At 44.3% G+C, this 26,112-nt stretch overlaps 1 protein-coding gene across 4 annotated transcripts in view; it reads right to left on the bottom strand.

The window, feature by feature from the left end:
* Positions 1-26,112, bottom strand: part of ATG16L2 (autophagy related 16 like 2) — an 86,170-nt gene that overhangs the window by 40,145 nt on the left and 19,913 nt on the right. For 3 of the 4 annotated variants that reach the window (XM_061629132.1, XM_061629134.1, XM_061629135.1), the window contains 6 exons: positions 18,360-18,450; positions 13,661-13,781; positions 4,862-4,935; positions 3,584-3,826; positions 1,922-1,987; positions 255-344 (listed from right to left, as the gene is read on the bottom strand). In XM_061629132.1, coding sequence (XP_061485116.1) covers positions 255-344; positions 1,922-1,987; positions 3,584-3,826; positions 4,862-4,935; positions 13,661-13,781; positions 18,360-18,450 — 685 coding nt within the window. The remainder of the gene's footprint in view (positions 1-254; positions 345-1,921; positions 1,988-3,583; positions 3,827-4,861; positions 4,936-13,660; positions 13,782-18,359; positions 18,451-26,112) is intronic. The other variant, XM_061629133.1, reaches the window with a different exon arrangement.

Genomic DNA, 26,112 nt, shown 5'->3' with positions numbered 1-26,112 from the left:
AGATTCTGCACAGAATTTCATGTTATCCAATCCATGATATTCTTAAATTTCCTCTCCCTCTGAAGCTCTGCAACTGATTTTTAGTGTATTTTAAAAAATTGATATGTTTTCTATGTGTTGCATTTTAATTGTTGCTACAAATTCCTTTGGGACTTTTTTTTAAAATGGGAAGTGATGCATCGATCCAAAAATAAATAAATAGGTAAGTTATAAAGCCAATATTAACAATATAATCAATCCTGTTGATGCCTTACCTAAAAGGCCTTTTCCACAGTTTCTCACCATTCTCCTGCGCATCTCTGTGGGGCACCTTTTGTTCATCAGCCTTCAGTTCTTCTGGTTCCCTAGATTAGGGAGCACAATTTTTAAGACAAGGTGTCTTAAAAATCTCCCCACCTGAAAATATTTTTTTGCACAAAACATTGAACAAGTAGCAATTTATCCTTGCTCTGCGTTGAGCAAATGATCCGACATTAAAAAATTAGCTCAAGTAGCTCAAGAAGTCACTCAGCATTATTACTTCCTAGCAGCCTTGTACATGGCCTTGCTTGGGAATTCTAAGAAACGAAAGAATCAGTGTAGTTTGGAATTAACAGTTAAAATCAGTGCAGTTTTGAAAGGTTCAGTCTTGCCTGCTCCTTGATTTTAGCAATCTGGTTTAAATCAGTGCAGTTTTGCAAAAGGTTCAGTCAGTCTTCTCAATTCAAATCGCTGTCCAATTTTATCTATTACCCCACACTCTCAGAAACCATTGTGCAAAATTTGGTCTTGATATCTTAAGAGGTGCCTAAATGCACAGCAAACAGCTTTCCAAAATATTGTTGTGCACTACGCCAGTCTCCAAGACTTCCAGGCGTTCCTGCGCTTGCCCAGGGTTTGGTTTCCTTGGAAGGAAGGTGAGCGGAGACTGTGGTGTCATTTTGATATATGGCTTATTTACACATCCACATAAGCTGAGCTTAAATGGAGGAGTTCACAGCAGGAGGAGTTAACAGTCCAGCAGACCTTGCTTTTCCATCAGGCTGGTAGGGAGGCACCCCAAAGCCATGGTGCAGAGAGAAATTTTCGGCACAGCCCATTGTTGACTCTGTGATGGACTAGGCAAGTAGTTTTCGTTAAAAAAGGGGGGGGAAAGGCAGCTCCTCCTCCTGAGATGCTGGTTCTGTCTGCGCCTCCTTAGTGCTAGTGTTTTGTTTTTGCAGCACATTACAGACAGGGACGGACTAATTAGTCTAATGGTCCATGTCAATTTTGCATGCATCCCCCCCTAAAACAGCCCCATTCTCATTTCTGCATTAATTTGTTATTGTTTGTTTAAATCACACAAAAGCTTGCATTTAAACACACATCTCAGTCAGTATTGCTAAGTGAATTTTCTCTCATTTTTCAAGCTGGAAACCCCTTCCTGTTAGAACATTCAGTAAGTGCCTTAGTTGATGGATGACTAAATTCCAATCTGCACATTTAATCTGGGAGGTGCAGATCAGGTCCAAGTGAATCCCTCAGGCATCCCTAATTACAGAGAAAGGTATCTTTGTCCTAGCGGCCACCTGAAGGAACTCATTGCCTTAATTGCCAATTAGCGGACCTGGAACATTTTAGGTCTTTGAATAAAGGAGTGGTGCAGAGCCCCACGGAGAATGAGGAGAATATTGCACATTTCAACAGCCGCCTCGCTACCTCCCCCTGCATATTTAACTAGCAAAGGACACAATGATCAAAGTATCAATTAACTCAGGCTCTTTGGTGCTCCCTCTGCAGTATCCCCAAGAGAATCTGCTTTATATACAAACATCTCAGTGGCCAGCCCAAGAACTTGTTTCAACTTAAACATGGAGGCAAACGGTCAGTCAGGGACAAGGGCAGCTCACCCTATACACAAACACACACCGCCTCTTTGAGGACTGCAAGCATGACTTACACCTTGATGCTGACCATCGCCTTCGTCGCCTTCTTCAGCTCCTTGGACAGCCTATCTTGCTTTGCCCTAAAAGGAGAGTCAGAGTCTCAGGGGGCTACGTGAGAGATTCTCCTTCCATCTGTCCTACTTGCTTCACTTGCTGGGTCCTTTGGAGATAGGACAGCGCCTCCGTAAAACCTATGCTTTGCATGCAGAAGGTCACAGGTTCAATCCCTGGCATCTTCAACCAGGGCTGGAAAAACACTCCTGGCCCATGATGCTCCATGGCAGCCAGTCAGATGCTTCTGGAAAGCCAATAAGCAGGGCAGGAAGGCAAGAGCCCTCCTTGCTGTTCGTTCTTTAGCATTTCATATTCAGAGGTAGACTGCTTCTGAACATGGATGCTCCATTCAGCCATCATAGATAGCAGCCACTGATAAAACCACTCTCTCTCTCTGAACTTGTCACTTCCTCTTCTAAAACCATCAAACCCACATCTCACGGCAGTGAGCACCACTGATGCGCTGTGAACATAGGAAGGCAAGCCAGACCCTCTACCTCAGGACTGCCACAATAACTGGAAAAGGCTCTGGCAGAGGGATTTAGATACTCTGCCACTGACCTATTGCACCTGTGTGAAGAAATAGTTTTTAAAAATAGTTTAAATCTACTACTGATCAATTTCATTGAGTGATCTCAAGTTGCAGTATTATGAGAAAATGAGGAAAAAAGTGCCTGCACCCCATTAGGAATAGGGCAGGCTAGGATCTCCTTACCGCCTTGATTTCGCCTTTATTTGCGACTGCAAGTGGCCTCGTTCTGTGGGAGCCTGAATTACTCTGCAATGTTATTTTACACCGAGATTTTCCCTCCCATTATCCTGTTTGATACATGAAGGCTATTCTGACAAACAGCCACCAGGAGTCACTGCAACCCACACTTTCACCCATTTCAGGCTCTACTATTCTCTCTCCCCCCTCCCCCCCAATTTCCATTTGAGCTGCCGTCCCTTCCAGATGGGTGTTTCATTGCAGGTGTATTCTGCAACAAGTTCTTGACACAATTGTATTTATTTATTTATTTATTGCATTTGTATACCACCCCATAGCCGAAGCTCTCTGGGTGGTTTACAACAATTAAAAACACATTTTTTAAAAAGCAATTTAAAAACACATGCTAAAATGCCTGGGAGAAGAGGAAAATCTTGGCCTGGCGCCGAAAAGGTAACGGTGCCAGGCGCACCTCGTCAAATAGATCATTCCATAATTTGGGGGCCACCACTGAGAAGGCCCTCTCCCTTGTTGCCAGCCTCCCAGCTTCCCTCAGAGTAGGCACCCGGAGGAGGCACAATTATAGCGCATTAATGGTGGGTTTATTCTATTTTAGTGTGTTCCGTGATGCTTCCCTGATGCCACCACATCACTGCTGTCCGGAGGAGCTACAGCACAACTAAAGTGGGACATGAACTAAAGTAGAACATTTGTGTTGGAAAAAGTTACAAGATTTCAACAGGAAGTTATGGGATGTATGCTGAATGGGAAGGAAGCAGTGTGACGGACCCAAAACGTCTGCAGTCTCAAACAGCAATGGCAGCAGGATCGTCCCACCCTAATAGCATCATGAGCACAGATCATCCTGAACAGGCAGCACAGGGGGCACCTGGAGGGGCCCTTAGTCACCCACCTCTCAATTGCCTTGTTCCAGTGTTCAGCAGCTTCCACTTTTGTCTGCATGAGGCACCGGAGCAGCTCCAGGCCTCTCTCGGCCGCCCGGCGTAACTCCACCTCCTGATTCCAGTAACACTCATGCAAAGCACCATAGCCGTCCCTCATGGCCGCGTTCCTGTGGCTCAGCTCGTCCACTCGCTCCAGCAGCAGGCAGTGTTTGGCCTCCAGATCCGAGACTTGCACACTCAGGCAGGCCAGCCTGAAGCAGATCAAACCGAGGGTTACTCTTTCCCCTCCCACAGGCACGGATTCCACTTATAGGTCCCAAGCATCTCTTTGGGTTGAAGGTACAAGGGGCTTTGAACCGGGGGGGGGGGATCCAGCATTGGGGTCCAGTGCTGCCCGAGACACAGGGCTCAGGAAGGAAGTGCCTGGCAGATGAGGGAACAGGGGCTGGTGGAGACAGCAAATGACCCCTGGAAGGTAGGAAGCAGGCTTATATTGGGACACAGCCTTGGTCCATCAAGCTCAGTACTGCCTACCCAGACTGGCAGCAGCTCTCAGGGGCTTTGCCAGCCCTACCTGGAGATGCCGGGAGTTGAACCAGGGACCTTCTGCATGCAAAGCAGATGCTCTGCCACTGAGCCACAGGCCCGGCCTGATGGGTGAAGGGCAAAGGACGTGGAAGGTGGGGCGGGCAGTGAAAACTCGGAAGCCAAGCCAAGGTGAAAACAGCTCGCCCACTTAACTCTGGCTCCTGAGATTTTACTCCTTCTCCCAGAGACTAAAACCCTGACGTTTCGGGTCATACCCATAACACGGTATCAGCCACGTTACTCCCAGCACATTTATTTCTAGTAGCTAGCTGGGGTTGGGGAGTGAGCCCATGATAAGCTATCTGCTGCAGTCACCATCAGGGCTCCAGTGACCCCAGGGGCCAATAGGGCCTGATTTGGGATGGGCTCCTCGGTCAGAGCAACTTGCTGCTCCAGCACAGCCTTCCCCAGCCTGGTGCACTCCAGATGTTTTGGCCTGCAAGTCCCATCAGCCCGAGCCAGCATGGCTAATAACCAGGGATGACGGGAGTTGTATTGCAGAAACATCAGGATTGCGCTCTTAGGCAAGAGACTGAGCTCCTGAGCAGAGCTCCAAGGGCCCGCCGGTGTGACTCCTGGCTATCACCAGGCCTTGGACACTTGGCTGCCAAAGGACTGCATCCGTGCTAGACCTAAGGGTAAAATCACCGCCCAGCACCACCACCACCAGGAGGGAAAGATGCTGCAAGGAGCTTCACCTGCCCCGCTGTTCCTCTAAAGTGGCATCGTGAGCTTTGAGCAGCAAGTTCATTTCATAGATCTTGTAGGCCAGCTGCAGAGAAGAGAGAGAGAGAGAGAGATTCCCCGGGTCATGTTGTGCACTTCCTCATCTCGCAAAGAAGACGGGAGAATGCTGCAGCGCAAACACGGTCTGGGAAATGTGGAGGCATCAGGGCAAAAAAACCCAAGTTGTTTTTCGTTTTCCCCTACCTGCCCACCCAAAAAGGCAGATCCTTGAAACAAACTTGAGGATATCTTTTGAGATGACAAATAATATTAACAAGCCTACAGTCCTGTTACTTGTATTAAGGAAATGTGTGTGGTGTTCATTTAATTAATAAAATGTATATTTCGCTTGCTTGTAAGACAATCTTTAAGTGGCTTATAAATGTAAATGCACTGTCTTAAGTCGATCCTGACTTATGGCGACCCCACGAATAGGGTTTTCATGGTAAGCGGTATTCAGAGGTGGTTTGCCATTGCCTTCCCTTGAAGCTGAGAGGCAGTGACTGGCCCAAGGTCACCCTATAAGACAACATATGTCACGTCAATTCAAATCCAAGAGAGATACCAACTGGGATCAAAATTATAGAAGAAAGAGGGATGTTTTTAACAGGCTCTGAAAAGGCAATGGAGAAGGAGCCTGTTGGATATGCAATGGGAGGGAAATTTATTACTACTACTACTACTACTACTACCTTTACTACTACTGGTGTAAAGTAGACTCTTCTGATCCTATTAACAGATCTTTTCCTAAAGAGCTGGAAACTGGTTTTAAACTCCTTGTATCTCCATTGTCATCAATAAAGAAAAAAGGCCACTTGCAACATTCATTAGCCTCTCAAGAGTCAGTCCCCTGGTGCAGAGAGCAGCTATGCAGGACGCCTTCCTGCTGTGACTAGAGAGTCCTGGAGAGGGGGAGAGGGAGATCAACCTTCCTAGCAGCCCCTTTCCTTCTCCTGTACCCTCAGCAGTTTTTTAATTCAAAAGATTCCCTTGCTTTAGAATCATAAGAAGATTCCGTGCTGGATCACACAGAAGAAGGAGCCATCTCTAGTCCACCACCCAGCTCCAAAGAGTGGCCAGGCAGATGCCTTCAGGAACCCCACAAGCAGAGCTGGAAGACAATAGTCATCCACAGAAGTTTTGTTTGCCCCCCAAACAACAACAACAACAACAGGCATTCCTCCAAGGAGCCATACCTGCCAGCTTAGAAGAATGGTGAGATGAAAACATAATGAAATGATCATCTGGTGGTGGTGGTCCTCGGTAAGGCTTTTAGTTTCCATCAGGTCTTGCAGCAATGGCTTCTACCAGAGGAACTTAGGAAGGAAGCTACCTTATACTGAGTCAAAGTCCTTGATCCATCTAACTCAGTATTGTCTACACTGACTTACAGAATCATAGAATCATAGAGTTGGATGGGACCTATAAGGCCATCAAGTCCAACCCCCTGCTCAATGCAGGAATCCAAATTAAAGCACCCCTGACAAGTGGCTGTCCAGCTGCCTCTTGAAGGCCTCCAGTGTCGGAGAGCCCACTACCTCTCTAGGTAATTGGTTCCATTGTCGTATAGTCCTTTTTTAATTTTTATTTTTTGTAAAACGCTGTGATTTAAAAAAAATCATATAGAATAGTAGAGTTGGAAGAGGTCTATAAGGCCATCAAGTCCAACCCCCTGCTCAATGCAGGGATCCAAATCAAAGCATTGCCAAGAGTGGCTGTCCAGCTGCCTGTTGAATGCCTCCAGTGTCGGAGATCCCACTACCTCTCTAGTAATTAGTTCCATTGTTGTATGGCTCTAACAGTTAGGAAGCTTTTCCTGATGTCCAGTCGAAATCTGGCTTCTTGCAACTTGAGCCCATTATTCTGTGTCCTGCACTCTGGGATCATTGAGAAGAGATCCCGGCCCTCCTCTGTGTGGCAACCTTTCAAATACTTGAAGAGTGCTATCATATCTCCCCTCAGTCTTCTCTTCTCCAGGTTAAATATGCCCAGTTCCTTCAGTCTCTCCTCATAGGGCGTTGTTTCCAGTCCCCTGATCATCCTTGTTGCCCTCTTTTGAACCTGTTCCAGTTTGTCTGCATCCTTCTTGAAGTGCAGAGACCAGAACTGGACACAGCACTCAAAATGAGGCCTAGCCAGTGCTGAATAGAGGGGAACTAATACTTCACACGATCTGGATACTATACTTCTGGTTTTTTTTTTTTAATATAAATTTTTATTCAAAATTTCAAAAACAAAACAAAACAAAACGAAAAAGAACAAATTAATAACTAATACAATAAAAATATTTGACTTCCGATTTGTCATAAATCAGCTATAGGTCTATAGTATATAACAAACCTGTCCCTTAATATATTACAAAATCACTTTCCTCCAGTGGTTATCTTGGTTAATCATTAAATCTCATTAACATCATATCATTTTATTCTTTCCACAAAAAGTCAAAGAGAGGTTTCCAGTCCTTGAGAAATATATCTATCGATTTTTCTCCAAATGACATGTCAATTAATCCATCTTATTCAAGTCTAGTAAATCCAGTAGTTTCAACAGTTATTCTTCCATTATCAGTGTTAGTTCCATCTTCCATCGTCCATCCTTGCACACATAATTCTGCTGTCATAGTCATATAGTAAGAGTCTGACAGGAATTTCCTTCATCACAAATATTTTCTTGCCATCAATTCTGACTGTGTTACTGAAATATTGTTGTAAAGTCATATCTCTGTTCTTCTTTTTTACGAAATGCACTAGCACATCTCTTGAGAGTTTTTCCATTGTCACATATCTGGAATTAATTCTATAAACTTTCTCTATCTCAGGTTCCATCAGATCATTCCAGTCCAGAAATTTTTTTGAAACACTGATAAATTTATCTCTGATATCTTCACCAATTCCTTCAGAGACAGCGCTGAATTCCAAGCAATAATCTTTGTCACTAGGATCCATCACAGCTATAAAATCCAAATCTTTTTCCAATTCCACATTTGATATATCTATTCCAATCTCCAGGACTTGCACCTTCCCTTTAATTTTTCTTTCATTTTCTATTGCTTGTCCAGTTATATCTTCTTTTCTCATAGAATCCTTTATTTCTTTCAGCTCCTGTTTCATTTTGCCAAATTCAATTTTCATCTCTTGTCTGCCCTGTCTCAATTCTTGTTTCGTTATCTTAATCTCATCCATTATTTTCTGAAACATGTTTAGAGAGAGAACCCCTTCCTGTACATCCAGGGTCTCGGCCACTTTCTTGATTGTCATTCTTAAGACCGGAAAAAAAAAAACCCTTCAATTTCCAATATAGCCACTATTCCCAAGCAAAGAGCAATTTATTTCTTTTTCCAGCAACAAAGGAGTTAATATTCCAAGCCTGTTGACATCATCTTCTAGACAGACTGCCTTATCTCTTATGTTATGTTATGGCAGTGTCTCTTCTGGGTTTCGGACAGGGACATTCCCAGTCCTACCTGGAGACCCTGAGCATGCAAAGCAGGCACTCCAACCACTGAGCTATGGCCCTTCATGGTGCACCCACTAGTCCTGCTCACCACAACCAGGCATGAGCACACAGAGCCAGCATGCAGCTGTTCTGCTGTTGCTACTGTTGTAACACAGTTGTACCATGTGAACTGGTTACGTGCCGTACCCTTGGGGGAGGTGACAAGGTGGTTTATTATGTGCTTAAAAACAAGAAAACTTAACAGGGTGCTCAGTGCAGTGAAGAGCACAGAAATGTCAGTTTCTGTAGAAACAGCTAAGATTTTTTATCAGACATGACAAGCATGGCCCCATTGAGGGAAACAGAGACATGGGATTGTCACACTAGAGCTGTCCTGGGAGCCTGAAAGCACAACTGAGGCCTGGTCACGCGTTCATCAGGTTCAGCTGCATGCCCCTCAGTACTCCTAGGCCGTGTCGGTGAGGTTCCTGAATTCACCTTGCAAAACTATAATTCCCAGGCTTCCCCAGAAGACGGAATGATTGTTAAACCACTAAAGCCTGTAATGGTGAATATGCCCCAGGCTGATCAGCGAAAGGCTCCCCACCATCCACCACCATTTATTTATCTTCAAAAGATAATATAATAGGAGTATTGATCACATACATATTCAGAGAAAGGCTTTGCAGAAGGAATGGCTGTGGAGGGAGAAAGGTATCTTTCATGTACTTGAAGAGTGCTATCCTGTCTCCCCTCAGTCTTCTCTTCTCCAGGCTAAACATGCCCAGTTCTTTCAGTCTCTTCTCATAGGGCTTTGTTTCCAGTCCCCTGATCATCCTCACTGCCCTCCTCTGAAAGTGTTCCAGTTTGTCTGCCTCCTTCTTGAAGTGTGGAGACCAGAACTGGGAGTAAAGTACAATGACATAGCTGCAGCAGGGCCGAGGGTGTTGGGTGATGGCACGAGGCACAGAAATGGAAGAGGGCAGGACGGCAGAGGATGAGCCGAGGGCGAAAGAGAGGAGACAAGGTGAGGCCCAGCATACTCTGCAGCAAAGTGCGTGTATCTAGGTGTGCCAGGAACTTTACAAATTGTTGCCCTGTTTCCCTGAACTGTTTGAAATAGAAATGGACTGCCTTCAAGTCAATTCCGACTTATGGCGATCCTATGAACAGGGTTTTCATGGTAAGCAGTATTCAGAGGGGGTTTCCCATTGCCTCCCTCTGAGGCTGAGAGGCAGTGGCTGGCCCAAGGTCACCCAGTGAGCTTCATGGCTGTGTGGGGATTCAAACCCTGGTCTCCCAGGTCCTAGTCCAACACTCTAACCACTACACCACACTGGCTCTCATGTGTCTCATGACTCTCTCTCTTTTTATAAATATATGAATGAAATGGACTGCCTTCAAGTCGATCCTGACTTATGGCAACCCTACGAATAGGGTTTCCATGGTAAGCGGTATTCAGAGGGGGTTCACCATTGCCTCCCAGTCCCTCTGAGGCTGAGAGGCAGTGACTGGCCCCGCCCAGCCCAGCATCCTGTTTTCCACGGCGGCCAATCAGATGCTTCCAGGAAGCCCATTAAGCAGAGCAAGAAGGCAACAGCCCTCCTTCATTCTTGCTCCCCAGAAGCGGTATTCAGAGGCAGGATCCGTTCTGGTCCATGGCAATTCCACATATCTCTGCTCAGTTCTGTTTTGGCATTAACCTCCTTTTTTTTTTTTTAATTTAAAAGTCTGTACAAAAATTCACACTTAAATATACATCTAAATAGTACATAAATGCATGTTTTATGACAAAATACTTATTTAAATATTTTATCACAACATGTTCATTTCTAAATTATTTTATCCTAAAATATGCAAAACACCCCCCCCTTTGCACATTTTGTGACATTTTTGGGCCAAGAACTATACTGTAGAATTCAAAGAAGTGCTAAATCCGAAGGACAATTACATTCTGATCTGTGTATTAGTCTGGGAAATCAGGTTAATTTGCCCAACAAAATGCTCCTCTGTCCCTAGGAGATATAGTGCCTCTGAACATGAAGGTTCCATATAGTTATGTGCAGACCAGTGGGACCTGCAACAAAATATTGCAGAGTGAAGTGATCCTCTGCAAGGATCCAGCCTTACCTTCTTCCAGGATTCTCCAGTCCATTCTGCCTCCTCTCTGGCTTTCTGCCACTGGCTAGCCACTCAGCAGTCTCTGTTCATGCTTAGTTCTCATTGGGCTGGGGTTTTTTTGTGGGGGTGGTGGGGTCATCTTAAGTTTTTTTCCTAAATATTTCCTGTACACCTGCAAACCTTGGGGCTTCCCCAAGTCTGTTTCTATACCTTCCCCTTGTGGCACTGTTTTGCTACATAAGAACTGGCACTTGGAAAATACGTTCACTATTAGTATATAGTAGTGTAGCATAGTGGTTGGACTACGACCTGGGAGACCAGGGTTCGAATCCCCACACAGCCGTGAAGCTCACTGAGTGACTTTGGGCCAGTCACTGCCTCTCAGCCTCAGAGGAGGACAATGGGAACCCCCCTCTGAATACCCTTACTATGAAAACCCTATTCGTAGGGTCACCATAAGTCGGGATCGACTTGAAGGCAGGCCATTTACATGGTGATTCCACAACTCCCCCCCCCGCCCCCTACAGACCATTTGCAAACTGCTGCTTTATGATTTTTTTCCCTGCCTGTTGTAGTAGTTGTAATGTGCTGTGCTAGATTCGGTACGGTTTTAAATTCTGTTTAACTGCTTCTTTTATTTTTTATATATTTTATTTTATTGCATTCCACAGAATTCAAATTGGAATACAATAAAACGTGATACAAGAAATATTTGAAAGCAATGCGAACACTGAATGCAATGGATGTGCTGCCCCCCGTCTTCAACCAGAAATCCGCAGACCTGCTACAGACCACCTGCATGAAGCTCATAGTTTAGGAAACCCTGGTAAATATATGAGATAGACCTTGTCAAGAAAGCCTGTTTTGGCTTGTCAAGATGTCTTTGCCATGCAGGCTTCTGGGAATCCATCTTGTATCAGCCTGATGAGTACATTCTGAGCTGCAGCAGGCCTGTGAGAAAGAAGTTGTTTTCTACCAGCTTCTTGAGTTAATTGGCAGGGTGAGATCATCCCTTGCACCTGTGCTATCTCTGATAACAGAGATTCTCTAAGGCTGTGCCTGTTCTTGCTATCTGGAATCGCATGCCTATGCTGTGAAGTTTCGCTGAAGGGCCTAGGCCTAGAACAGGCCCAGAGCCAGTGGGCAGTCATGTTGGGCACTGGCCGAGGGCCCTGGAGCTGAAAGGGGCCCCTGCTGCTGGGGCTGGGTAGGTTTTGCTCCCACTCCATGATCCGCACTATCATTGGGTCATGGAAGGTGCACTCCGCAACCCAATGCTGGCACGGATTGTGCAGCAACAGCCACTCTCCCAGGCAACAGCTTCCCACCCCTTGCGTAGGCTGGCCATGCCATTTCCCACATTGTGCACACATTCTTGCCATCACCCAAGATGGCCCCACCGCCATCTTAGGTGATGATAGACGTGTGTGCATAGAGTGCTAGCGTGCTGACACAGCTGGGCCTATTTGAGCCTCCAGCGGCAGCAGTAGTACCACACTGTCACTGCCAGTGCCTTCAAGGGCCCACTGCAATATGGTGCTGGCTCTGGCCTACAAGGTTCTGCTCAGGCTATTCTTCTGGCCAGGCCCAGGCCTAGGTCTCCAAAGTTCTACCCGTTCTTTGGTCCTATGCCCTCAGCTCCAGAATGTTCTGCCCATTTCCCATCTCTGATTGGCTTTAGGATCTGCTTGCTGTTGCCATGCCGATCACTCCCTTTGAACTCCTTTGCTCATTGCCCCTTGTTCCTGCCCTGACTCACATGTGCCTAATGGAGGCACAAGGGCTCTTGCTCCCCTGAAACCCTGTTGGTATCTATAGAGAGGTACAACTAGAGCTTATTATTTTGTCCCACGGTTATTTCTCAATTGTCTTTTTCTCATCTGATGTTTTGTTCCAATCCTTTTGGGGTGAGCTGGGTTAAAAGATTTTCATACTGCTCTTTTTATGTATTTTCTATTTTATTTCAATGCACTGTTCTATTTTTCATTTGCACTTTTAATATTATTAATAATGCTACCTCATATTTACCCGCATGTGCTCTTGCAGGTGAACTCTGGTGAACTTCAAGTACATGAAAGGTTGTCACACAGAGGAGGGTCGGGATCTCTTCTTGATCGTCCCAGAGTGCAGGACATGGAATAATGGGCTCAAGTTGGAGGAAGCCAGATTTCGACTGGACATCAGAAAAAACTTCCTAACTGTTAGAGCCATACAACAATGGAACCAATGACCTAGAGAGGTAGTGGGCTCTCAGCATGGCCTTATAGGCCCCTTCCAGCTCTACTATTCTATGATTCTAGGTCACTCTACACCCAGCTCCTAGGCCTCACGTGGCTACAAGGCTATTGAATGAGCTTTAGCTGAAGGCTCCAGGAGAGGAGAGTGTGACTTGTAGCTCTTATTCCTTTGGGATCCTAGGCAAGCCCTCTGCAAAACCCTAAATCTGCTCAGAATCAATTTCAGCAGAAGACTCAAACTTCTCATATTGTGAGAAAGAAAAAAACATGTCTTTGTGTAACCCCTATGGGTTATATTGGTTTGGTCCAGTGGGTGGAGAAACCTTATGGAAGGATTGTATTAAGGAGTTGAGTACAAACCGTGAGGAAGCTGAAGAGAAAAGGAGCTGTTCATGCCAGGGAGTAAGGACTAGGCCCTTGTCACCTTGAATTAGGGCTTTGAAGTTTGCAATTGGAAATTTCCGAATTTTCTCTACTGGACTTTCTGCAAGCAACTTCTTCATTTATGTCTTGCTGAATGCATTGGACTTTGGGAATTATTATGTTAAGAAGATATATGATATATTCTGTTGGCATACATGGTGTTATGTTCCTTTCAGTTATTGTTTAAATATATATATATATATATAAAACAAACATTGTAATTGTGTTTGCAGTATTCGTTTCAACGAGCCCCATAGGACCCAAGAAAGAGGTGCATTTGCTTACCCACGTTCTCTACATCAGGCATAATTATATAGGCCTATATGATGTTCCTCTTAGTTGCCTCTTTTCCAAACTAAAATGGGCCAAACGTTTTTGCCTTTCCTTGCACAGAAGGTGCAAGTTCAAATTTATTTATATATTTATATGAACAATTTTGGTTTGTAGTTTTCCGTCACTTTTCCTTGCTTGATAGCAGAGGCCTCTCCTGTTCCTGGCTGCATGTGGAGCTTCCCTCTGATCCCCAGGCCCTCTCCTGACAGAGCATTAGCTTACCTCCCCATTGATGCTTTCCAGCTCCACCAAATGTCCCTCGTGACTTCTCTTCAGGCTTTCCAGCATTCTGGGGTAGCCCAAGACTGACCCCAAGGCACAGTCGGTGGACTCCTGGGTGCCTCTGCAAGCCAATTCAGATTATAAAATGAGGATAGTAACACTACAATTCTGGTTTAGGGCATACACAGAATCAATCATGGTGTGGCATTAACGCCACTTTTGACCTTCTGGAGAAAATCCAGCTGTACCTTGGAGCATTGCCAAAGAAGTTGCAGTTCTGTGCATACTTACTTGGAGGCAGGTGTCACTGAACAAAGACTTGCTTCCAAATGAGCATAAGAAAATAAGAAGATCCTGCTGGATCAGGGCAGTGGCCCATCTAGTCCAGCATCCTGTTCTCACAGTGGCCAACCAGATGCCCATTATGGGAAGCCTGCAAGCAGGACCTGAGCACAAGAGCGCTCCCTCTTCCCTGTGGTTTCCAGCAACTGCTATTCAGAAGCATCCTGCCTCTGACTGTGCAGGCATGCATAACACCGGGCTGCAAAACACCTGAGATGACTCTCTGAGGATCTGAAGGAAAGGAACTTTGTTGCTATTATCTGAACAAAGTCCATAAACTTAAAAAACAGAAAATGGGCTGCCTCTGCTGCTCTGGAAACAAGATAATGTGCCTGGAATCAAATAATCTGGGGAGATAACTCTGCTGGTGATTACTTCCTAAGCATCCCTACCCACCAAGCTGCATGAAAAATGCACCTCATTTTTGCAACCTTAAGCAGACACTACAAACAGGCTTCTTGAGCCCCTACCGGGGCCACCATACGTGGCTGCATTAACTTAATGGGCCGCCAGCTGTACAGGAAAACAGAGGTTGACATGTGACCCATCTCTTCTGGCCCAGATGCCAGATTTGGTGTAGAAAGGACGGTATTAGAGACCCCCTAGCCTCCCTCAAACAATTGTATAGAACTGCTGGAAACTTAGCATGCGTGTCCTAAAACAGAGGCCGTGTGCCTTCAGCCACAGGATGGGGGAGGAACCCCCTTTCAGCCTGAGAAAAGCAGTCAAGACTGGCTCCCACAAGGAGGCATGAAATTCAGACCCTGTATAACCCCACAGAGAAGCTGGAAAAAAACAAAAAAAGCAAAACTGCAGCATGACAAATGACCTTAAAGAGGGGGGGACACCAGGTTGGCGAATGACAGCCTACAAGGTCATTTAGCTGACCATTTTTCAAACATTCCACCTTGAAGGAGCCCTTTCCATCCCAGCTAGTTTGACAGAAAAACTTCTCTGAGCTGCAGAGCATTTGGCAGGATGAGAAGGTATGAACATGCTTTAAACTGATAGGGATCATTGGTCCAGGTAGGCCATAGCTGTTTACTCTGACTGGCAGCAGATCTCAACACTCTAGACCAGTGTTCTTCAACCTTGGGTTCCCAGATGTTGATGGACTACAACTCCCATCATCCCTGACCATTGACCACGTGCTGTCTGGGGATGATGGGAGTTGCAGTCCAACACCATCTGGGGACCCAAGGTTGAAGAACAGTGCTCTAGACAAACGGAGGATAAAGGGATCAATGGCTTCAATGGTGGGATGCCTCTGAAAACCAGTTACTGGGAATCATACTGGGGGAGTGCTGTCGGACTCGCGTCCGGCTTGCAGTCTTCCCACAGACATGTGGATGGCCACTGCGAGGACAGCATGCTGGACTAGATGGGCTGTGGTACTCCCTCCCCTTAAATATTAGACAGGCGCCATCTCTGTTATCTTTTTGGCACCTATTGAAGACCTTCCTCCTTCAACAAGCCTTTTAAGTAGAGACCTTATCCCAGTCTTCTTCTGTGTTGGAATTGCTTTTTAAGATGTTTTTAAACCATTTTTTAAAATAATATGTTTTTAACGTTTTTTAAGATGTTTTTAAAGTTGTTTTGTTTTAATGTATTTTAAAGTCTGTGTTTATGATGTTTTAAAGTATTTTTAGTGCTTCTGTTTGCCGCCCTGGGCTTGTACTAGGAGGAAAGGCGGGATATAAATCAAATTATAAATAAATAAATAAATGCCCCCCACCCCCCAGGCCCTTTTTGTGTCCTCAGACAGATAGGGGTCTTTCCTATTACCAGTTAGCCAGGATCCCTTTTAGGGGGAGATGCTGCAGATTCAACAAAGGGGCATTCTGCCTACGAAGCAGGCACTCTGCAACTGGGCTACAACCCCTCCCATATTCTAGGGTGCATATTGTAAATTCAGAAGCATTTGGGGGGGGGAGAAAATTGGGAAGAGGAGAAAATGCAGCCCAGGAGACAGCATTATCTATGGCAGTCCCTAAGCTGGGGAGTTCCCTCTCCACAGAGGTGCGTCTGGGACCTTAGTTATGTAATTTATGTTGTGTGCTGGAAAGGTTTGCTCTGGATCCCTGTATGGATTCCATTAATCACCTGAAAATATATACACATAATTGTGATTAACAAAACAAAACATTTCGGCTTCTGCCTTCATCAGCTGCTAGCATATTGTTATGGGTTTGGGGGGTTATTTATTTATTTATTGTATTTATATACCGCCCCATAGCCGAAGCTCTCTGGGCGGTTTACAGTGACTAAAAACATTAAAACAAATATACAAATTTAAAAACTCATCTTTTAAAAATATTTTAAAACACAATTTAAAAATTTAAAACAATTTAAAACACATGCTAAAATGCCTGGGGTTGAGATAGATGATTTCTACGAGTCCCCTTTCCAGCCTCTGATTTGGGACCCTGCACCTGGAGGTGGGCTCCGCAGCTGAGGAACCTGCTCTCTTGGTCAGAGGAGTCTCCTTTGTTAATTTAATAAAGTGACCAGGTGGCCTAGTGGGTCTATCAAGTGCCCTTTAACTGGTGAATGGGCCAGGGAGATCCTATCGTTATTGAAACTCTTCAGGAGAGCCCCCATCCCTTTCTGAGGACAAAGAGAGGCTTGTGCTTTTAGCTAGTCAGAGGAAAGGCTGGGAACTGGAGACATGCAGAGAGGTCTGCTCCCTGAATGATGGCTTTAGGATGCCTCCTGTAAGCCTGATGAAAAAGCAAGATCTATTGGACTGCTGATGCTTTGAAGCCCTCCATCTTAAACTCGGGCTATGAATGTGTGTAAATAAACCATATTTCATAAAGACACCATAGTCTCCGCTAACCTTCTTTCCAAGGAAACAAAACCCTGGGTAAGCACAGGGACTCCTGGAGATCTCTCACTGCTCAGGGGTTGGGGTGGTGCACAACAATATGCTAACATGTTAGCAGCTGATAAAGGCAGAAGTCAAAATATTTTGCTAGTAAAATAAAAACCTGTTTTGTTAATCACAATATTTTTAGATATATATTAGGACCCACCCTATCCTCTTGATTGTAATTTGATCTAATATTGTGTTTTTAAATTGTTGCAACCTGCCCTGGGACTCCATGGGAAAGGGTAATCATCATCATCATCATTATCCTCCTCCTCCACATGTAACAGCCAGGGCAGAATCCCACATTTCTTCAACTGCATTTTGTAGTTATGAAATTTAATACTGGGGAGAGAACTCAACGCCTTGAGAACATCTTTTTGTTGTTTTTATTCAAAGCCACTAACTTGGTGGCAGTGAATTCCATGCATCAATTATGTTTTGTCTGAAGACAGGCTTCCTTTTGTCTGTGTGGAATCTGCAGCCGGTCAATAACACTGATTCATTATAGCATTATAAGAGACAGAGAGATTTCTCTTGATCCACTTTCTCCACCCTGTCCTTCACTGTAGCAGTTCCTAATGGGGGGCGACAAGTACCCCGCTCCAATGAACCATAATCCCCAGATTATGTTTTTTTTTAAGCAATTTTCTAGAATTTGTAGAACATGAGATACGAGGCAAAACATATGCAGGCACTTCTCATTTTTTTTTGTGGGAAACTAGCTTACTTCCCTCTTTCAGTATTTTATTTTCCACTCCAGACACTCATGTGCCCCTGTGGGCTCCAACTGAGGCATGGGGTGAGAAATCCAACATTATTCCTGAACCTTACTGAGGTTCCCTTTATTGTTGCATGAACTGACAGTGAAAAACCTCTAATCACCCCTGACTGGGTACATAAAAAGGAAATTCAGATGTACTGCTAATTTGCAGCAAATGGATTTTGTCCTCAGAGGCGACACTGGCACTGCCAAGGTCACTGATTCAGCACTGATTCAGCATGGAGAGACACTCTTCCTTTCCGGAGCCCCTTGGCCTTTTATTGAATTTCCGCCCAGGACAAAGGCAGAATAGGATCAGCCTTGCAGGACTGGTGTTAATGGAAAAAAGCTCTGATTGTAACCTGCTAGGCACCACAGCTGCTGTTCAAAGGGTTTTGGTACTTTGAAGTCCCAAGGCACATTGCCTGTGTGCTTATTTCAAGGCCAACGGTCAATTACTGCATTGTCATTGTGGGGGGGAAGGAGAAGAGGCCTCTGCATTTGTCAATCATCTTCAAGAGCCTAATCAGGGTGACAGGAAGGAAGACTTAGATGACACCCTAGTCAGAAAGCTAGGCAAGAACTTTATTGTCTCACTCCAACAAGAACAAAACAGGAACAGGAAACTCCTGACTCCTATGAGATGCAACTAAGTCCAGCGCCACCTGTTGGCTAAGCTATATATTGACATCCACACATAGGGGAGAGATAAGAGGTTTCTGTACCTGGGAGGAAATCCCATCTGGTTATCCAGAGATTTCACATGTATCTTTGCAGTGAAGTTTTCCAGGGTGGATTTTTCCAGGAGTTTGTTATCTACAAGAATGGAAAGAGCAGATTCTATGAAAAAGAAGACACAGTAACAGATGCCTATATAATTTACTTCTACAGTTCTACCCCTGGCAGAGATGAGAGAAGGAAAAGTTTCCACTAGTGTATTTTTTCTGTGGAAAATATTCCACTTTTAGAAATTCATTGTTTGATGAACTAATTTGTTTACATAACGAATGGAACACAATACAAGTCAAATTGAGCAACTGGAATGAATTCAACAGCCGTCAAATTTAAAATCAAAGTGCATGACGTTAGGCAGCACATGCTAAAATTGGTATAACAGTTTTCAGTGCTTCTCTTTTTTCTTGAAATCTAATGTAAAGAAATACTTAAAATATTTACAAGCATCCTAATAAAAAAATCCAAGTAAGATTTGAATTTGTTTGAATAAGAACATAAGAATGTTATATGTTAAGAATATAACACTTAAACTATACTAAAGCTGCAATCCTATATCCGATGACCTAAAAGTAAGTCCCATTTAACAAAATGGAACTCCCTTCTGAGTAGACAGCAATTTTTTGAATTTTTTCCTCTAATCAAGTATTTCAGTTCATCTACTTTTCCAAATTGGAAAAAAATCATTATTGTATTTAAAATTAATATAAAAATTAACATGCTTTTTAGTTTTCTTTACTATAATCAAATGAACACGCTAAACCAGCTCTCTATTGATTTAGGGCAATGGAAATTCAAAAATTCCCACAAAAGCCACATCAATGGCCCATATTTCACAATTCAGCAGTTAATGAAATTTAATATTGGAAACAGAATTCAACATCTTTGTAATACTATCTTTTTAAAGTAAAAGTTTTGCCCCTGAGATGTTGGTGATGAAACGAAAAGTGCGTCTGTGGAAGAAATCTCAAGAGCCTGTCCCCCGAGTTACAGAGGCCCAACTGACCTCAACCAGAAGTTCGGCATTTTAGGGTTGTTGGTCCCATGCTGTGGAACATTCTTCCAGCAGAGATGCGGCAGGCATCCTCGCTTTTGACTTTCAGGCATCTCTTGAAGACCTTTCTGTAGCAATAGGCCTATAAGGCTGTTTAATTAGCCAGTTGCTTTAATGATTATCTGTATTGTTTAACAGTTTATGCTTTACTGTTCCATACCAGTGTTTTATGAAATGGCAATATAGAAATATTTTTATACAGTGCTTTTGGGATAAAAAAATGAGGTGCTGGTACTCATCTCTTGGCAAAAGTGTTGTAGGTGCCAGCACAAAATAGCTGCCATAGGCAGAAAAAAGAGAGAGGTACCAGAATCATTGCAAAAAAGTACCTCGGAGACCAGGGTTCGAATCCCCACATAGCCATGAAGCTCACTGGGTGACCTTGGGCCAGTCACTGCCTCTCAGCATCATGATAACCCTATTCATAGGGTCACCATAACTCAGAATCGAGATGAGGGCAGTACATTTACATTTTTTAATAAACAGATAAGCAGCACTCCCAGCCGTCAAGAGGTTTCAGTACTGTATGTAACTGTCTGACCTTCCCCAAGACTAACAAAAAATAGAATTCTGCTTATATATTTCTGCTCTAGAGTGAAACTGGAGGATGGAATTGCCTGCAATCTTGCAAAATCTCTTTCGCTATAACTACTGCAAACTCTGAGACTCACTATATATTCAGAAAAGACTCTCAAGCGGCAATCATAAGACATAGATTTGCACAAAATTTGCATTTGCTAATTATCACTGTTATTGTTATTTATTAGATTTATTAGTGACTTGTTAACTGAAGGTCTCCAAGTGACTTATAACACTGTTAAAAACAAAAGCAAATATACCATATAAACAAAACCATAAAATAACAATAAAACAGCAACAACACCCCATACAGCCACAGGAGGGTGTGGCAGCCCACTAATAACAGACAACATCACCTCAGTCTATCAAATGCCTGAAGAAAAAGGTAAGGCCCCAAAAAGATGTCAATGAAGGCGCTGGGTGGACCCCACTAGGGAGCGTATTCCATAGATGGGGAGCCACAACAGAAAAGGCCCTCTCCCTTGTCTCCAGCCTCCAAGCCTCCCTCAGAGGAGGGACGTAGAGAAGGGCTTCAGAAGATCCAATTTATATGTGTGGGTGCAAATTTAGAGATAGTTACTATAGTTTAAACAGAACTGGGGTAAGAAGTTAAACTTAATTAGGTATACAAAGGGACAAGCAGAATGACCCCTCATATTTTTAATTCCCAGGACTGAGATATGGCAATCCTCTGTGTCTACTTGTGTGTGTGTGTGTGAGAGAGAGAGAGAGAGAGAAACAGAGAATCAATTTTAAGCCAGCTCAGTCTTTTAACAGCCATAGCTGGCATGACATGCATGTCCTTTCTCATAAGAACTTGTTTATTCTCCCAGGCCTTTTAATTACAATAGGCATATCTGTGTGGCGCTTTTAAAAATTCTTATGCCAAGTGCTTTCCCCTTGCTGGTTTTAAACGAATTTCATGCTACAGTGCTTATACTGGCTTCTAGATGGCTTCTCTTCCGCTGTTTTGCCTTGTTTATAACCAGTTTTATTGTTTTTAAATTGCATGTTGTGCTTTAAAAAGTTGTAAACTGTCCAGAGGTGGGAAGGTTTATGAAATAAATAACTAAATAACTCAATAGCATTTGCTGCCATATCTAGCAGAGAGCGGAGCAGGCTGCAGCAATCCAGGCTTTTCAAACTGGTCACCATGGTGACGAAGCTGCACAGAAGACTGGAGGCTTGTAGAAGGGACAGAAACGGCGTTCTGCAGGGAAGATATGAAGATTTGGGACTTTGGCTCTGTCAGGGCAGGGGCCAGCTGGCTGTCAGAGGTGGGGAAAGGAGTTAACATGTTGGAGGGGCGGAAATGTGTGCATGCACATCTGCACACACACCTGGAAGCGTTTCAGTGGCTATTTGAGATTGCGTGGATCACACCCAGGACTGAGAGAGCCAGACGTGGCTATAGCCTGCAACTTGGGACTTTCTCGGCCTAACTGGGATGTAATAAGGGTCGGTTCAGAAGCCTCTGCAACATTTTTAAGTACTTCAATTTTAAAAAATGTATTGCCCAGTAGGTGATGTTTTTTATTTCAAAGTACAGTGCAATACTTACTCAGAAGTAAGCCTCTCTGGGGATCATGAGCAGGAGAGTGCTTTGTGCGCATGTCCTGCACGTGAACTTCCCTTTGGGGCATCTCTCTGGCCACTGTAAGAACCGGATGCTTGAACAGATGTGCCCCCTTTGGCTTGATCTAGCTTCTTATGTTCACTGTGGTCAGTGAAACCTACTCTCAGCTAAGTGTGCGTAGGGTTGCGGCCTAAAGGAACTGTTAACCAACTCATTCAATAAACTGGATTACTTTTTATCCATCTTCTCTAAGATCGCAGAGGAACTGTTCCCTGTATTTTATTTTAAACATTTTAAGACTGCCCTTCAGATTCACAAAACAAAACTCCCATGGCAGCTAACAGGACAACAAATTCGATATCAAGCAAGCCTGCAAGGGAAGTGGATTCCACCCATGGGGTGCCACCACAGAAAAGCCCTCTCTCAAGTCACCACACATCCCTTACTTCAGAGGGTGTGGGATTTGAACAGTGGTAGGATATGGGCAGGTCCGTGTGGGAGAAAGTGGTCCTGTGTGCATTGGGTTTTATTCTCATTCAGTTTCTTTTTTGTATACAGTAATACTCAGTTAGCAAACCACATGCGTTCCTGGCGATTACTTCTTTAACAGGACCTTTGCTACCAGAGGTAGGAACAACATGGAAAGAACAGGGATAGGTTCCTACACCACAAGAAAGAACAGCAGGTCAACATACTTCAGCAAACTTTTTATTCGAAGCTAACAAGATGCATGTCTGAAATGAAACAACCAGGTCAGGTCAGCCATGCACACAGACCACTTGAAGACTTCTTCCAAACTACATCCAGGGATGCCTGCCTGGCCTTTGTTCTTTAAAAGCGTAGCATCTTGCTCCAACAGTCTCAAGCTCTGAGCACAGTTCTCCACCCCATACACTCGAGCAGGCAGGCAAGGGGTAGCCTCCACCAACCACCCTGTGCTTGAGGTCTTTCTCTCTTTCTGACATCCTCCCCTACACTTGAGTAGATGCATCTGCAGTAAACAGTGCTTCCAGGGCACCAGAAGCACTGTTTACCGTGGAGGTGTCTGCGCCACCACGGAGCGCCATTCCAGCCACATGTGAGAGAGACCTGCCATATTCTGACTATGTCAGAGTGTGCCCTCCCACTCCCCCCCATCCAAAAAAAGACTTGTTAAAAGGAGCTTCTTTCCTGGAGGGTTTGTTGAGGTATTACTGCAATGCAATGTGGATTATTATTGTATGTTGCATTTTGTATTGTACTTCTACTTTTGCTTTAATGCTATATTTTTATTGTTAGTTGTCTTGGGCTCCCGTGAGAGAAAGGGTGGGGCATATTAAACAAAGAAAAACAAATGTTTTATGCACCCCCATTTCCTTGCGTGGTGGGAGACTTTTTTGGGGAGGGGGAGTCTATTACAGGAATGTGTGGCCACTTCCAGACTGTTGCTATTTTCGGGTGGGAGTTAATCACATACTGGCAAATTCAGGTTGTGCAATTATATTTTATTTGACACTCTTGCATAACAAACCCACTTCCCCAAAGAGCTGACTTTTTGTGATAGAGAAAGTGATGGGGAAATGCACTAGAACGTGTCAAATAACACTTGCTTTGATGCAACGTACATTGTCTAATCTCCATCCAAACAAGCACATCCTCTTTGCAAGCTGGAATTTGTTATGTGTAAGGAAACATTTAAAAAAATAATAAACCAACAAAATTCCCAGAGCAGCCCATAACAGTTTAAAAAGCAATGAAACAAATTAAAAACATTTTTTTAAAAAAACCAGTCAAGATTAAACAGATTAAATTGGATTAGAAGAGGGAGAAATTTTTTTAAAAGGGTTTCGCCTCATGCCAAAAAGGACAGCAGGGTAGGCACCAGGGGACTCTAGAGATGGAAGGATCTGTCAGCTTCGGTTCTCTTGTTTCTCAGTTTTCCCCATCTTAAATTCAGTTCTCCACGTTTGCAATTAGAAAAAAACACTCATGAATATTCTTCAGCATTTTAGTGCAAATTTCTCCTAATAAATACATTTTTTTGCATGCCGCTTTGGCGAATGTGCACATTTTCCCAAGCAATTCTAACATAATGCATTTTGTATGTTGCAATTTTGTGCACACTTTCCCCTGATAAATGCATTTTTGTAAACATTGGTTGGTTGGAGAACTGCATTGCAAAATTCAGAAAAGTGAATTTTGAAGGATGGCTGTGTCACATTTCTCATACTGTTTTGGAAAGTACGGGTTTGATAGATTCAGCTTCAAATATGAACTTTCCCTAGGCAACACCCAATCCAAAAAGAGGTGCCACCACCAAGAGGTCCGTTGCCTCACTTGGCAGAGGAACCTGAAGGGTCTCCAGTAGAGATCTTAATGTAGGGATAGGTGATCCTTCAGGTCCCAAGCCATGAATAGCGTTAAAGAGCAACACCACCAGAGTTTAGACACAAGACAACATGGAAAACTACGTCCTCTTATTCGTTTAACCATCCTTTAGCACTGACAATACGGTGATTAAAGAGAGGAATCCTTTTACAATAGGGCCCCGCTTATATGGCGGGTTAGGGACCAGGCCCCAGCCGTAAAACGGAACCCATTGACTATAATGGGTCGCATTGCACGAAAATGCCGCAAAATCGGCTTTAAAATGGGGAATTTCCCCTAATTGAAAGCCGCTGCATCAGCAGAACACTGTAAAACAGAACGCCGTAAAGCGGGGCCCTACTGTATATACGTTGCCTTTCTGTTAAGTTGTCCAAAGAACCAGGCCAGATACAGCAGCCTTAGAGAGCCAGGTGGATTTGATGGTCTCCTTCCTGTCAGCTGATTCCTGCTAAGCTGGGGAGAAGGCTCACCCAAATCCATAGGGGAGATGGTCTGGGTGGAGGCTTTACACCAAGGACACAAGGTTGTAATAGGTGGCCTATTTATTTTGGGCGTAGGACCACAGCTCAGTGGTGAACATGCTTGCATGCAGAATGTCCCGATTCAATCCCTGCTGCTTAAAAAAATAAAAAATAAAAGATTCAGGTTGCAGGTAAAGACCTTTCTCTGTCCAAGACATTTAGACAGCTTTTGCCAGTCAGAGTAGAGAGCTCTCAGCTAGATTGATCAAAGATATGAGCAGAGCTTGGAAAAGTTACTTTTTTGAACTACAACTACCATCAGCCCAATCCAGCGGCCATGCTGGCTGGGGCTGATGGGAATTGTAGTTCAAAAAAGTAACTTTTCCAAGCTCTGGAGTCAGGATCAGAGGTTGGAAAAGTTACTTTTTTGAACTACAACTCCCATCAGCCCAATCCAGTGGCCAAGCTGGCTGGGGCTGATGGGAGTTGTAGTTTAAAAAAAGTAACTTTTCCAAGCTCTGGAAAGCAGCTCTCTATAGTCACATGGGAGAAGATCCTGTGAAATGCTTAATTTGCCAGTCTTCTACTGGGTCAGCTTCAAGATTCTTGTGTTAATTCACAAAGCCCTAAACTTTGACCCAAAGTACCTTAAGGACTGTCTGATCTCTTATGCCCCATCTCAATCACTGAGATCACATCTTGTGGTTCCCCACACGGGCCCTATAGCTTTGGTCAGTCTTTATTAGTTTTGGTCAGTCATTATTGACCCTTTAGGGTGCCCTGTGGAACTGTCTGCCACTAGAGATTTTGGCAGGAATCATTCCTGTCTTCTTTTAGATATCTCCAAAAAACGGCGCTATCAGTGTGCCTAGGCTGACTGACTTGCAGCTGAAACCAAGGCACAGCTCTTAGTAAAAGCAACGTTCTGAGAAGAGGCATGCACCAAAATCTCCAAGGGTTGTTTGTGTTGACCATTGAACTGTACTGTCACTGAGTTTAGTTTTCCATCAAGTCTGCAAGTCTGGAAATCTGTAGCTAGCAGGAGTTATGTCTTTGCCCAGTCTGGGAACGGACAGCCAAGGCCGTTGCCATGGTAGCATAGAGATAGACTGGGAGAGTTCTAGCAGCTGTCTGTGTTGAGCTGAGTCTTCTGTGTCATGTCTTTGAACTGAGAGCTTCTCACCTAGATCTTAACCTGATCTAATGCCTCTGTGGTGTTTCTTGCTCAACTTAACTCCAATGTAACGTATGCTGTTTCACGCAACAACGCACACACGTCAACAGGGTTATGGGCCCAGATCCACAGCGCGTTACACAAGAGTAAGTTGCTGGTCTGAACGGCAGACGGAGTTCCAGAGGGCAGCTTGATTGATTGTTCCAGACAGAGGTGAGCAACATGGCTGTAAACCTGTCTGGGGGAGGCTTGCCAATGGAAAGATTGATGGAAACGAATTATGCCAGCTGGAAGCCGAGGATGCGGGCTTTGCTGATAACAGAGGATTTATGGGACGTTGTTCATGGAAACCCCCCGGCGGTACCGACCGCGGCCTGGAAGCGTCGAGACCAGAGGGCGCAGGCGTTTATAATCTTGGCTCTATTGGATTCTCAACTGATGTGTGTGAGAGATGAGCCGTCGGCTAAACAGATGTGGGATGCGTTGCAGGATTTGTCCCAGGAATGGCAGCGGAGGCAGAAGACGCAGAGAGCCG

Source organism: Rhineura floridana, chromosome 5 (genome assembly GCF_030035675.1).
Source record: "Rhineura floridana isolate rRhiFlo1 chromosome 5, rRhiFlo1.hap2, whole genome shotgun sequence".
In the NCBI taxonomy this organism is placed as follows: Eukaryota; Metazoa; Chordata; class Lepidosauria; order Squamata; family Rhineuridae; genus Rhineura; species Rhineura floridana.
Note: the sequence above shows the minus strand (reverse complement) of the source record. Positions and strands in the feature narration are given on the sequence as shown.